Here is a 12,007-nt window from a genome sequence, read left to right on the forward strand (position 1 = left end):
ACCCACACACAAACCCACGTTTTGAGTCTCCAAACCCAACTGCTGAAAAAGCCACAAATCGTTCGTTTGCCTGATGTGAAATGCACTCTCGCTCTCTCCACAGAACTTGGCTGGAGGTAGGTAACAGCCCAGGTTTAGGGGCTCCTGAGCACGATTATAGAGGTACCACCCAGGGTTAATCAGCTTAAAAGTTCAGGGTTTGCCAGCACCGAGCACTGCAGTCCAGGATATTGGCTTGCAGGATTATCTGGAGCCGGGTGGGAAGAATGCCAGTGAGAGGTCGATCCCTCTAGGTCCCGTTAGTGAGTCAGAAGCCAACTTGATCCCAAATTCCCTTTGGAAAGTTATTATTGAATCTGCTTCCACTGCCCTTTCAGGGAGATCATAACAACTTTTTTTTTTTTTAAAAAGCTGAAGGAATATTATTATAGTGATCCATATAAAAAAAATACCAGTAATAGCAACCAGTTGAATTGAAAGAAAATATGTATTTGTGTGTGGCCTTTACATAATGACAACAATTCTTTGCTTTGGCTACTGTAAGAAGAAAAAGGCGATTCTCACAGCCTAACATAAATGGACTCTCCTTACAGGACAGTGCGGCCGTTCAGATTCTGTTGGAGATCTGCTTACCTACTGACGAGGAGAGGTCTCGCGGTGCAGGAAGGACCCTGAAGCAGCAGGACCAAACGGACAGCCTGTCCGAATTCTCGGAGAACAATCAAGAGACTTTACTGAGCAATGTCCGGGAGGTGCAGTGTCTCATCTGCTGTCTCCTGCATCAGATGTTTATTGCGGACCCAAACATTGCCAAACTCGTTCACTTTCAGGTCAGTACTGTATATTTAAGCAATAAATACTTGCACTTGTACAGGGCCTCGTCAAAGTTCTTAGTGCTTCACGGGAGGAATTACTTTACAAGTGCAACGGCCGTGTTATGCAGCAACCACTCGTGCCAGAAACATCCCCGAACAGCAGTGAGATAATTGACTGGTTTAATCTATTTTGGTGGTATTGGTTACTACCACAACAACAATTTGCATTTATATAACGCCTTTAACGTAGTAAAACTTCCCACGGTGCTTCACAGGAGCGATTATCAAACAAAATTTGACACCGGGCCTGATAAGGAGAAATTAGGGCAGGCTTGGTCAAAGGGGTAGGTTTTAAGGAGCATCTTAAAGGAGGAAAGAGAGGCGGAGAGGTTTAGGGAGGGAATTCCAGAGCTTAGGGCCTAGGCAACAGAAGGCACGACCGCCAATGGTGGACCGATTATAATCGGGGATGCTCAAGAGGCCAGAATTAGAGGGGTGCAGATATCTCTGGGTGGAGGGGGTTGTGGGACTGGAGGAGATTACAGAGATGGGGAGGGGCGAGGCCATTGAGGGATTTGAAAACCAGGAGTTAAGGGAGGAATAGTCAGAAGACAGGGAGAACGCAATGGTGAGCCATAGGATCTATACTGTCTACCTGCACCACCAGAGCAGGTGGGTGGGGTGGGGTCCTCAGTTTAATGTCTCGTACAAAGGATGGCACAGCTAACAGTGCAGCACTCCCTCTGTACTGCGCTGGAACATTATATTTTTGACTGAACAATGTACTGTAGTCCACAAACACAATTAAGTTATGGACCCAGAAAGCAAGGATGTGCAGTCTTGTTACAGAGTGGCTTCGAGCAAGTTAGTCATGGGCATCTCTTGTTGTGTGCTGAGCCAATGGAGCCCAACCTTGCTGGAAAACTGAGGGTGTGGCGTCATGCTTACCACATGGAAAATTGTCCTGTCATTAAAACATTCATTTTGCAATAGACTAACTGGAACAGATATTATTGAGTGTTTAACTTCCTTCTCCCTGTAATATTTTGAAACTGAGATCTTACTGGGAATCCTAGCTAATTCGGTTTATTTTTACGAAGGAAAAACCGCTCCCTCGATGGCCAATATTTATCCCTCAATCAACATAACAAAAATAAATAGATTATCTGGTCATTATCACACTGCTGTTTGTGGGAGCTTGCTGTGTGCAAACTGGCATCCGCGTTTCCTACATTACAACAGTGACTTCACTCCAGAAAGTACTTCATTGGCTGTAAAGCGCTTTGAGACATCCGGTGGTGGTGAAAGACACTGTATAATGCAAGTCTTTCTTTTCTTGGTTGGAAAATTCACCAACTAGTGTAGAGCTGAGCTACAGACCTCAAATCGCACCTTTCACATCCTCAGGACATCCCAAAGCACTTCACAGCCAATGACTTGTTTTTGAAGTGTAGTCGCTGTTTTATGGGCAAACACAGTAGTCAGTTCACACACAAAGTCCCACAAGCATCAGTGAGATCAGTAACCAGTTAATCTGTTTTGGTGCTGGTTGATGGACAAATATTGCCCAGGACATCGGGAGAACTCCCTTCCTAATCTCAGCATAGTATCATGGGATCTTTTACGTCCACCCGAACAAGGAGACAGGCCCTCCATTTAAAATCTCATCCGAAAGACGGCACCTCTGACAGTGCAGCACTCCCTCGGTAACTGCACTGCAGTGTCAGCCTAGCTTGTGCTCAAATCCTGCAGTGGTGCTTGATCCCACCACCTTCTAACTCTGACACTTGGCTCAGTGATAGCATTCTTACAGCAGACACAGCAGTTGGGATGCCGTGATAGGCCTCCGTCTCCCCAAGGGTTCCTTTTTCAATGACGTGTGTTGTAAGGTGTACAGACCTCGGATGAGGGTAAAATCCGGGTGCGTTCTGACACCACTGTGTGGTCAAGAAGCTTGTACTCACTCACTCGCTGCTTGTGAATAGCCACTTAAGTGAGCTTAACACAGGGCACTGTGAATTTATAAACCGGTAATCAGCAGCACCTTCAGGGGCGGAGGGTTAGGAAACCTGGGAAGTTAAACATAAATTTATTCAATAACATTTGTAATTTTAAATATATTATTGAGTCTTAAAAGATTTCTTCTCTCCTCAGACAGCAATCTACAGCCAGCTCCTCTCTTAGAAGTGGGTGTGAGCCACAGCAGAGGTTGGCCCTCTACCCCAGTTTATTTCTCCTTTCCCACTTATTACCAGAGTGCAGAAAAACTTTGTGAGGTCATTAGCTCCATGTCTTGATAAATGTAGAATATTAATTGTGGGCGATGTTTACACAGGGTTACCCAAGTGAGCTGCTGCCCCTGACTGTGGCTGGAATTCCTTCCATTCACATATGCCTGGATTTCATTCCAGAACTCTTGGCTCAACCACAACTGGAGAAGCAGGTAATTCATTAACTACCTATAAATGTAATTATTGTATCTGTGTGTATGGCAGGCCAGCTAGTGATCCTGCACATACTTCACATGAATGTGATTTAATCTGACGTCCTGTACTCGGGAATGGCAGGAAATAGCGCGCAGAACACTTTCAAATTAATATTTTAATTTTAAGTGCTTGAGAGATGGGCACTTTGATCGACACCTGGCTATTCCCAAAAACTACCACGGGCCGCAAAGTGAGAAAAGTTCCAGCGGGAATGAGCTCCTGCCCATTTTCTGCTTCCACGAGCCCACTTTACACCAAGGCAGCCGACAGCGTAAAATCCATGCTCGAGTCTCCTAGCAATGCAGGGGGTGGGGAAACTCAGCTGTGGCTAGTAAATGGTGTCTCTGGTCCGCTTGTGTTTGTGAGGGAGACAAAGACTTGAGCCAGCCTGGCTGACAGCCTAGAGAAGGAGAGTCGTGGCTTTAAACCCACCTCCGACCAGTTTGTGAATCAGTGTGTTAAAACCACTGTACCATCATGAACTTCATTTAAAACTGATTATGGAAAATAATCCACTGCCACCAGAGTAATTGGGTACTTTCTACTTTCAGATGTAAGAGAGTTGACCAGCCTCTGCATGTTAAGTTTTCACTTTTTTAAAGTTTGTTGCATTCGCTGAGCTGTGGAAATGTTGGTATCGAACTTTCCCACGCAGGTATTGCACAGGTTTAATACAGATTAAAGCTTCCCCCAAAAATAACCTCAACCTCGGAGGAGCACTGGTGTCACTTGTTTTTTAATTTTTTACACTACCTGCCCCCTCGGGTGGGATTGCTGGTTTGTGTTGAACTGTGAGCAGTTTTGTCCCATGGATTCTTACTCCATGAAAATTCTGCTTGAAATTGTACCATTCCAGATACAGTGAAGGTCTCCTCTGTGCCAGCTGTCAGAGACCTATTGGTCTATGCTCGATCCAACACCAGGTTCCTGAGCCAAACCCACTGTACTGATCAGATTTTGAATTGATCATTAACTGTCTGTAATGAAATGTAACTGTATACACAGGTGCCTAAATGTGATAATTAAAACAAAATTCTAATATATGACTTTTCTCTGTTTAGATATTTGCCATCCAGCTTTTGTCCCACTTGTGTATCCAGTATGCATTACCCAAGTCTCTCAGTGTAGCCCGTTTGTCCATCAATGTCATGGGAACAATACTCACAGGTGAGGTCCCCTACTGCTGGTAACACATTAAACCATCTCCTTTTACAATAGCAAAATACTGCAGATGCTGGAAATCTGAAATAACAACAGGAAATGCTGGAAAAACTCAGCAGGCCAGGGCAGCATCCGTGGAGAGAGAAACCGAGTCAACGTTTCAGGTCGAAGACCTTTCGTCAGAACTGGAAAAAAGCAGGAAATGGAACAGATTTTAAAGCAAGTTTAGAGGCTGGGAAATGGGGGAGGGGATGAAAGAACAAAAGGGAAGGTCTGTGATAGGATAGAAGGCAGGAGAGATTAAGAGATATTCAAGGCAAAAGGAGATGGTAATGGGACAGGTTAAGAAACAAAGGATGGCTCTAGATGAAGCGTGAATTGTACTGGCAGAATGAAAGACAGCTAGCATGTGGGAGAGAAGAAAAAACCCATCTCCTTTATTACTTTTAGCATAAAATATATCACGGGCTAGGACCGGAATTTTAATTGGGAGGCGAGTTGGGAGCAGGGGGGCTAGGAAGCGGTTGGGAAACCCGGAACGGGTTTCCCGCAGGCTCTGCTAGATTTAACGGCATTAACATTTCAACGGTCTGTTTCCCACCCGCAGCCAGCCAGATGGAGAGGCTGGCTGGCTGCAGGCGGGTAGGCCTGCGGCACTAGGCCACAGAGAGGAGAGAGTGATCGGGTGGGTGTTGGGGACCAGAGGAGGATTGGGGGTTGGGGGCAGCAGGGAAGCATCGGGCCGGCGGATTGTTTGTTGAGGGTGGTGGGGGGTGTTGGAGAGACGAACGGGGCCGGCCTGAGGATCATCAGGGGCAGGGGGCCCCCGGGAAGGCGATCAGAGGCCTCGTGGGTGGTCTCCGATCATGGTGGGTGGGTGGATGAGGCAGGGCGCTGGCTCCAGGAGGTAAGTGTAAAGGCATTTATCTCCTGGATCCAGCGGTCCTCACCTTACTTTAGCTGGTGGGTTCTCCGAGGCCTGAGAAACATGACCAGCCACAGTTAAATCTGAAATTCTGGTTAAATCTGAGGCGTGACAATCTTATATTTAAATGGGAGACCCACCTCCTGGGAGCGGGTTGGCTGCCCGTCCCCCATCCCTCCTCCGTTAAAACAGGAAGTGAGCAGGTTCGGGTCGGGATTCAGTTTTTTTAACCATTTAACTTCCCACCTGACCCCAACCCACCCATTTTTTTGGGAGTTAAAATCCCCCCCCCCCCCCGTATGTGCCTGTGTTTCTTTCAATGCAAGGTCTACTTTGCTCAACTCCTCAAGGGGGTAGGTAGCTATCTTCTAACTCCTGACATCGCAGCTCTGAACCATTCTGTAGCGCCTGCGCAAGACCAACATGGGTTGAATGTTGGATTTGCCCCTAGAAGGAAGGTAGCAGTCATTTGCTCCCATTTTCCAGAAATCCCAAACCAAAATCAAAAATTCAAAATGAGGGTAATCTGCTAAAACAGAGGTCATCCGTCAATGGGACGGTGCACCAAATCACTATGTAAGAAACCAAGACAAAAGGTCCATAGCACAGGACGCTACCAAGGTTGAAGAGAGCAGATGAGGTTCTTAAATGATTCCAGGGGTTTTCTCTCAAAGTACAAATTGGCACTCCTCAGGCGTGGATTTTAAAAGTCTGCAGATTGAAGGATGAAGACTGATGGAGGGTAATGTGTTCCACAATTCTGAGGTGTTGGAAAAGAATGCACTTGAGTGGTAGGTCTTGCGTTAAACATTGAGGATGCAGGTGGAGCAAATGCTTGTATGATTGTATTTGAAGTTTAGGAGGGTTCAGAGGAACACTAACTGGCCGTATCAATAAAATAGAGGTTTTAAGCTAGAGATGGTCTGAGTGGCACTTGCAGAGTAAAATCTCAGGATCTCCATACCAAATAAACTTTGAAGCATTATTCACTGTTGTACTGTTCTCTCCCTGTACAGTGTTGACCCAGGCTAAGCGGTTTGCTTTCTTCATGCCTACATTGCCCTGCTTGGTGTCTTTCTGCCGAGCTTTTCCTCCACTATATGACGACGTAACCTCATTATTGATCCAGACCGGACAAGTCTGTGCCTCACATGTTGCCACTCAAGCACAGGATATTGACCCCATCATTACACGTATGTATTTGAGTGTTAACTATATCATTACATAATGTGATTTTTAAAGTAAGACTTTAGATCTGTCATTGCAGCAACACATTAGAAGTGGAGATAATGCTTTGAGTGCCCCTAACACCTCCCACCCCCAAACATGATTAAGTCAGTTGATGAGCAGTAATTGGGGGTCTACAATTGGGTTGGAAAGGGAAACAAAATATAAATTCAGTCGAGGTTCCTGGTCCTGATCACCAGCCAGTGACTCACGCTGGAAAGTGTGCACACGTGTGTGGGGACAGGAGGCTCAGCCTTGATGCCTCCTAACTCGCACCTCCCTCAAAAATGTGTGACGTACTGGAGGACGTGGCAATGTATCCAAACAGGAGTCGCTAGTTTCAGAAGAGGGAAAGAAAGAAAAAAAAAAAATACAATATGGAATCAATAGCTGCTTTTCTCCATTTCTGCTGCTTTAAAAGTCGGAACGGGGACAGTGCAACACTTACTTCCTGAAAGAGGAGGGTAGCTAGACAGCCTGCCGCCAGATTTGTGCTCCTAATCTGGCTGGCAGCAGTTACAGGCAAACCACCAGCCTTGGGGGAGGTGCACTGTGCTTGGTACCTCCTCCTAACTGTGGGGAAAAAAAAACTTGCATTTCTATAGCACCTTTCATGACCTCAGGATGTCCCAAAGCACTTTACAGCCAATGAAGTACTTTTAAAGTGCAGTCACTGTTGTAATGTAGGAAACATGGCAGCCAATTTGACTCGGCAAGGTCCCACAAACCGCAATGTGAAAATGACCACATAATTTGTTTTTGTGATGTTGAGGGATAAATATTGGCCAGGGCACCGGGGATAACTCCCCTGCTCCTCTTCAAAATAGTGCCATGGGGTCTCTGTTCAATGTCTCATCTGAAAGACGGCACCTCCAACAGTGCAGCATTCCCTCAGTACTGCATGGAGTGCCAGCCCAGATTTTTTTGCTCAAGTCTCTGGAGTGGTACTTGAACCCACAACCTTCTAACTCCAAGGCGAGAGTGCTGCCCACTGTGCAGCTGAGATGCGATCTTGAAACAGGTGGGATTGTGATTGAATACACGTCTAGTGGTTTTAAACGATAGTTGACCGGCACGCTTGGAAATTTAAATACTTGACCCTCTGTGATTTAAAGGAAATGAAGGTAGCTCCACAATGCCATTGTAGCCTGGACAGTTCCTACAGCAGCACATTCTTAAACATTTCAACAATAGGCTCTCTTGTGGCAAATACTGCAGATTATTCACTCAATGGGAAATCTGACATTTTATGCAGGTCTCAAGTATCTAAAGGAGAAGTCTGAAGTAACCGCTGACCTCTACCGCAGTGCAGGTTCGGACAGGAGTAAAAAGGGCGAGACTATCGCACCTATTGACAGTTTGGACCCCGACGTGCTTCTGTGCCAGCGTGTTGAAGCAACATTTCTAGAGATAATAAACACAGCTGTTGTTGGAGTTTAGCATCAGAAATCAAGGAATGAAAGCTGCGCATCAAGAATCTGAAAGCCGCTGCAGCATCTAAAGTGTGGTGCGCTGTCAGGAAATGTGACTGGCGAGTGTTGGGACAGTTGAAACTGCAACTTTTCATCAGAAGCAGCTGCATTCGGTTATGCTGCACAGCAGAGCCCCTTTGAATACTGAAATGGATTGCAATAATGTTGGCACATGACCACCATTAGACCAGCTTGGACTTGTCAAGAGATTTTTTTTTTTTAATGTACACTTTTTTTCAATGAGGGAATCCTTTATATAATCTGACGCACAGTAATTTTCTGACCATCGAGCTGCAGCTTATAATTGTAATAAAGAATCACCCATTTACATTTTGGATGATGTTCAATGTATAAACTTTAGAATTACCTGAATGTCAATCCATAAGAATCTGAAATGGCACAATGTGATAACTGTAGTCTTTCATTTACCTCAATCTAACGTTTTCTTCCCCTGCATTTTTTCTTTGGAAGAGAACACAAGAATGGCCATTTTCCATCTCCCTTCTGTTCATTTTTAAACGTCCAGTTGGCAATATAAACGAAAGGGGGGTGCATGAACAGAGACCTGAGGGTATATGTGCACAAATCGTTGAAGGTGACAGGGCAGGCTTTATAAATAGAGGCATAGAGTACAAAAGCAAGGGAATTATGATGAACCTTTATTAAACACTGGTTCGGCCTCAACTGGAGTATTGTGTCCAATTCTGGGCACCACACGTTAGGAAGGAGGTGAAGGCATGAGAGGATGCAGAAAAGATTTACAAGAATGGTTCCAGGGATGGGTGACTTCAGTTATGTGGATAGACTGGAGAAGCTGAGGTTGTTGTTCTCTAGAGCAGAGAAAGTTGAGAGGAGATTTGATAGGTGTTCAAAATCATGAGGGGACTAGACAGAGGAGAGAAACTGTTCCCATTGGCGGAAAGGTCGAAAACCAGAGGACACATTTAAGGTGATGGACAGAAGAACCAAAGGCTACATGAGGGAAAAACTTCTACGCAGCGAGTGGTTAGGCTCTGGAATTCACTGCCTGAATGCGTAGTGGAGGCAGATTCAATTATGGCTTTCAAAAGGGAATTGAATAAGTACCTGAAGGAAAAAAAAATTGCAGGGCTACAGGGAAAGGGCAGGGGAGTAGGACTAGCTGAAGTGCTGGAGTTCTTTGAGGAAGTAACATATAGGGTGGATAAAGGGGAACCAGTGGACGTAGTGTATTTAGACTTCCAAAAGGCATTTGACAAGGTGCCACACAAGATTATTGCTTAAGATTAAAAAATCACAGGATTGGGGGTAATATTCTGGCATGGATAGAGGATTGGCTATCTAACAGAAGGCAGAGAGTTGGGATAAATGGTTCATTCTCAGACTGGCAATCAGTAACCAGTGGTGTTCCGCAGGGGTCAGTGCTGGGTCCCCAACTCTTTACAATCTATATTAACGATTTGGAGGAGGGGACCGAGTGTAACATGTCAAAGTTTGCAGATGATACTAAGATGGGAGGGAAAGTAGTGAGTGAGGAGGACATAAAAAACCTGCACGGGGACATAGACAGGCTAAGTAAGTGGGCAGAGATTTGGCAGATGGAATACAATACTGGAAAGTGTGAGGTTATGCACTTTGGCAGGAAAAATCGTAGAACAAGTTATCATCTTAATGGCAAGAAACTGGAAAGTACTGAAGTACAAAGCGATCTGGGGGTCCTGGTGCACGAAACTCAAAAGGTTAGTATGCAGGTGCAGCAAGTGATTAAGAAGGCCAATGGAATGTTGGCTTTCATTGCTGGGGGATAAAATATAAAAATAGGGAGGTATTGGTGAGACCGCACTGGAATACTGCATACAGTTTTGGTGTCCATACTTAAGAAAAGACATACTTGCTCTCGAGTCAGTACAAAGAAGGTTCACTCGGTTAATCCCGGGGATGAACATATGAGGAGAGGTTGAGTAGATTGGGACTCTACTCATTGGAGTTCAGAAGAATGAGAGGCGATCTTATTGAAACATATAAGATTGTGAAGGGGTTGGATCGGGTGGATGCGGGGAGGATGTTCCCGATGATGGGTGAAACTAGAACTAGGGGGCATAGTCTTAGAATAAGGGGCTGCTCTTTCAAAACTGAGATGAGGAGGAACTACTTCACTCAGAGGGTGGTAGGTCCATGGAATATGCTGCCCCAAAAAGCTGTAGAAGCTACATCATTACATAAATTTAAAACAGAAATAGACAGTTTCCTAGAAGTAAAGGGAATTATGGGGAACGGGCAGGAATTTGGACATGAGTCTAGGTTCGGATCGGTCATGGCCCTGTGGGTAGCGGAGCGGGCCCAGGGGCCATGTAGCCTGATCCTGCTCCTATTTCGTGTGTCTAATTCTGTTAGATTCAGGAGATGGTTCAGTGATAGTGGATTGGCGGTTAGGATCAGATCAGCCATGATCTTAATTGAATGGCGGAGCAGGCTCGAGGGGCCGATTGGCCTACTCCTGCTCCTATTTCTTATGCTCTTGTAGAGAGCTGGCATAGGCTTGACAGGCCAAATGGCCTCCTCCTGTGCTGTAACCATTCTATGATTCATAGCAGAAAAAACAAAGCATGATTTTATTCACATTATTATGGTATCAAAGTAACTTGTATATTGAATAAGCGTTAGGCCAACTTATACTGGAGCTTCTTACCTCCCCTCTCATCTTCAATTCCGCCTGTACTCTATAACTTGATGTTAACAGATCACTGCTACATGTATCTCTCCTTTCCGCTGGTGCTCTGTACTATGGCACTTGGCTATTCACTAGGACGGGCCAATTGATATTTTATTTATTAAAGCTTGTGCTGGCAGTTCTTGAAACTGCCGATTTAAACCAAGAGGATTGAGCTTCTCGTCAAGACTCCCAGGGAAATGTAGTTGATTGCTATTGATCCAGTTCCCTTTTAAGTGCATCAATTAATTCAGTCAAGGGAGGAAAATGTAGGTTAGAGAGGTAACACTGCTTCATTTTTTTTTTAAAGGAAGGTGGGGAAGGAAATTAGTATTCCTTAAAAAAGGTGGGGTGGAGAAGGCAATGCATGGATTTTTCTATTATATACATGGGCATTGACTGGAGCAAGTTTGAAAAGCCTTTCCTTTCTTTAGGCATTAACTAAATTTGAAAAGAGCTATCTTCATTTCCTTTACTTCACAGAGGACATCAAGTATTTAAATCACCAAGCTTACCAGTCAACTATGGGCAATTCTGGACCCTTCTCCATTCTGTCGCTGTAAGGACAAATCTGCACGTTTGCATGCAGGCTACCCCTACCCAGTTTTAAAGAAGAAATAGGAGTTTGGGAATGATGATGATGCAATAGAATCCTCTTCCCCTTTAATGTACTAAGCTGGCATTGTTACAGGTGCCATATTGTGAATGACGATAAACTGAGGGAATGATTCCACAGGGAGCGGCCCCATTCTAGTGTCTGGGTTAAACAGGGCTGGATTTTGCAAGCCGAGACGAGTTGGGGACGGGACTGCTGCCTTCCGGGTTCTAGTCTCGCCCCCAGCGACGTCTGACGCACCCACATTATTTTCCCTTGTCAGCATATGACGCTTCATCTGTCGAAAAATTTTTGACATACGAATTGTCAGCGTTTGACAGCTGTCGGGCAGCCCGCAATTACAGCCGTAAAATGGGGAAAAGCCTCAAAACTGCCCGTTAACATTTAAAAAATCAAACTCTCAATAGACTGTGCTCCGATTCACTCACTTTTACTGATTCCGGTTACAGTTTCATCCCTAGCAAGTGGTCCAGCTGACCGAATTCACAGTATAGTCCCCACTCAGGTAATACTACCAAGAAACATTCATGCCAGCTATGTTTGCTCTGCAAGCTCCACATGGTAGATGCAATACACTCTCTAACCTGGATAGTCTGCAATAAGTAGAGAAATAAAG

At 45.1% G+C, this 12,007-nt stretch overlaps 2 protein-coding genes across 2 annotated transcripts in view; one reads left to right on the forward strand and one right to left on the reverse strand.

The window, feature by feature from the left end:
• ints2 (integrator complex subunit 2) overlaps positions 1-8,421 on the forward strand; it is a 63,560-nt gene extending 55,139 nt beyond the window's left edge. Inside the window, exons 21-25 of the mRNA XM_085964699.1 lie at positions 594-830; positions 3,151-3,258; positions 4,363-4,468; positions 6,404-6,580; positions 7,870-8,421. Of these exons, the coding sequence (XP_085820825.1) occupies positions 594-830; positions 3,151-3,258; positions 4,363-4,468; positions 6,404-6,580; positions 7,870-8,054 (813 nt within the window). The 3' untranslated portion in view covers positions 8,055-8,421. The remainder of the gene's footprint in view (positions 1-593; positions 831-3,150; positions 3,259-4,362; positions 4,469-6,403; positions 6,581-7,869) is intronic.
• Positions 8,422-11,172: 2,751 nt separating this feature from the next.
• Positions 11,173-12,007, reverse strand: part of med13a (mediator complex subunit 13a) — a 140,196-nt gene continuing 139,361 nt past the window's right edge. Inside the window, exon 32 of the transcript XR_015073247.1 lies at positions 11,173-11,984. The gene's annotated coding sequence lies outside the window, so the exon portion shown is untranslated. The remainder of the gene's footprint in view (positions 11,985-12,007) is intronic.

This window comes from Somniosus microcephalus, chromosome 22 (genome assembly GCF_052327205.1).
Source record: "Somniosus microcephalus isolate GS21.2 chromosome 22, FLI_Smic_1.0, whole genome shotgun sequence".
Taxonomy (NCBI): Eukaryota; Metazoa; Chordata; class Chondrichthyes; order Squaliformes; family Somniosidae; genus Somniosus; species Somniosus microcephalus.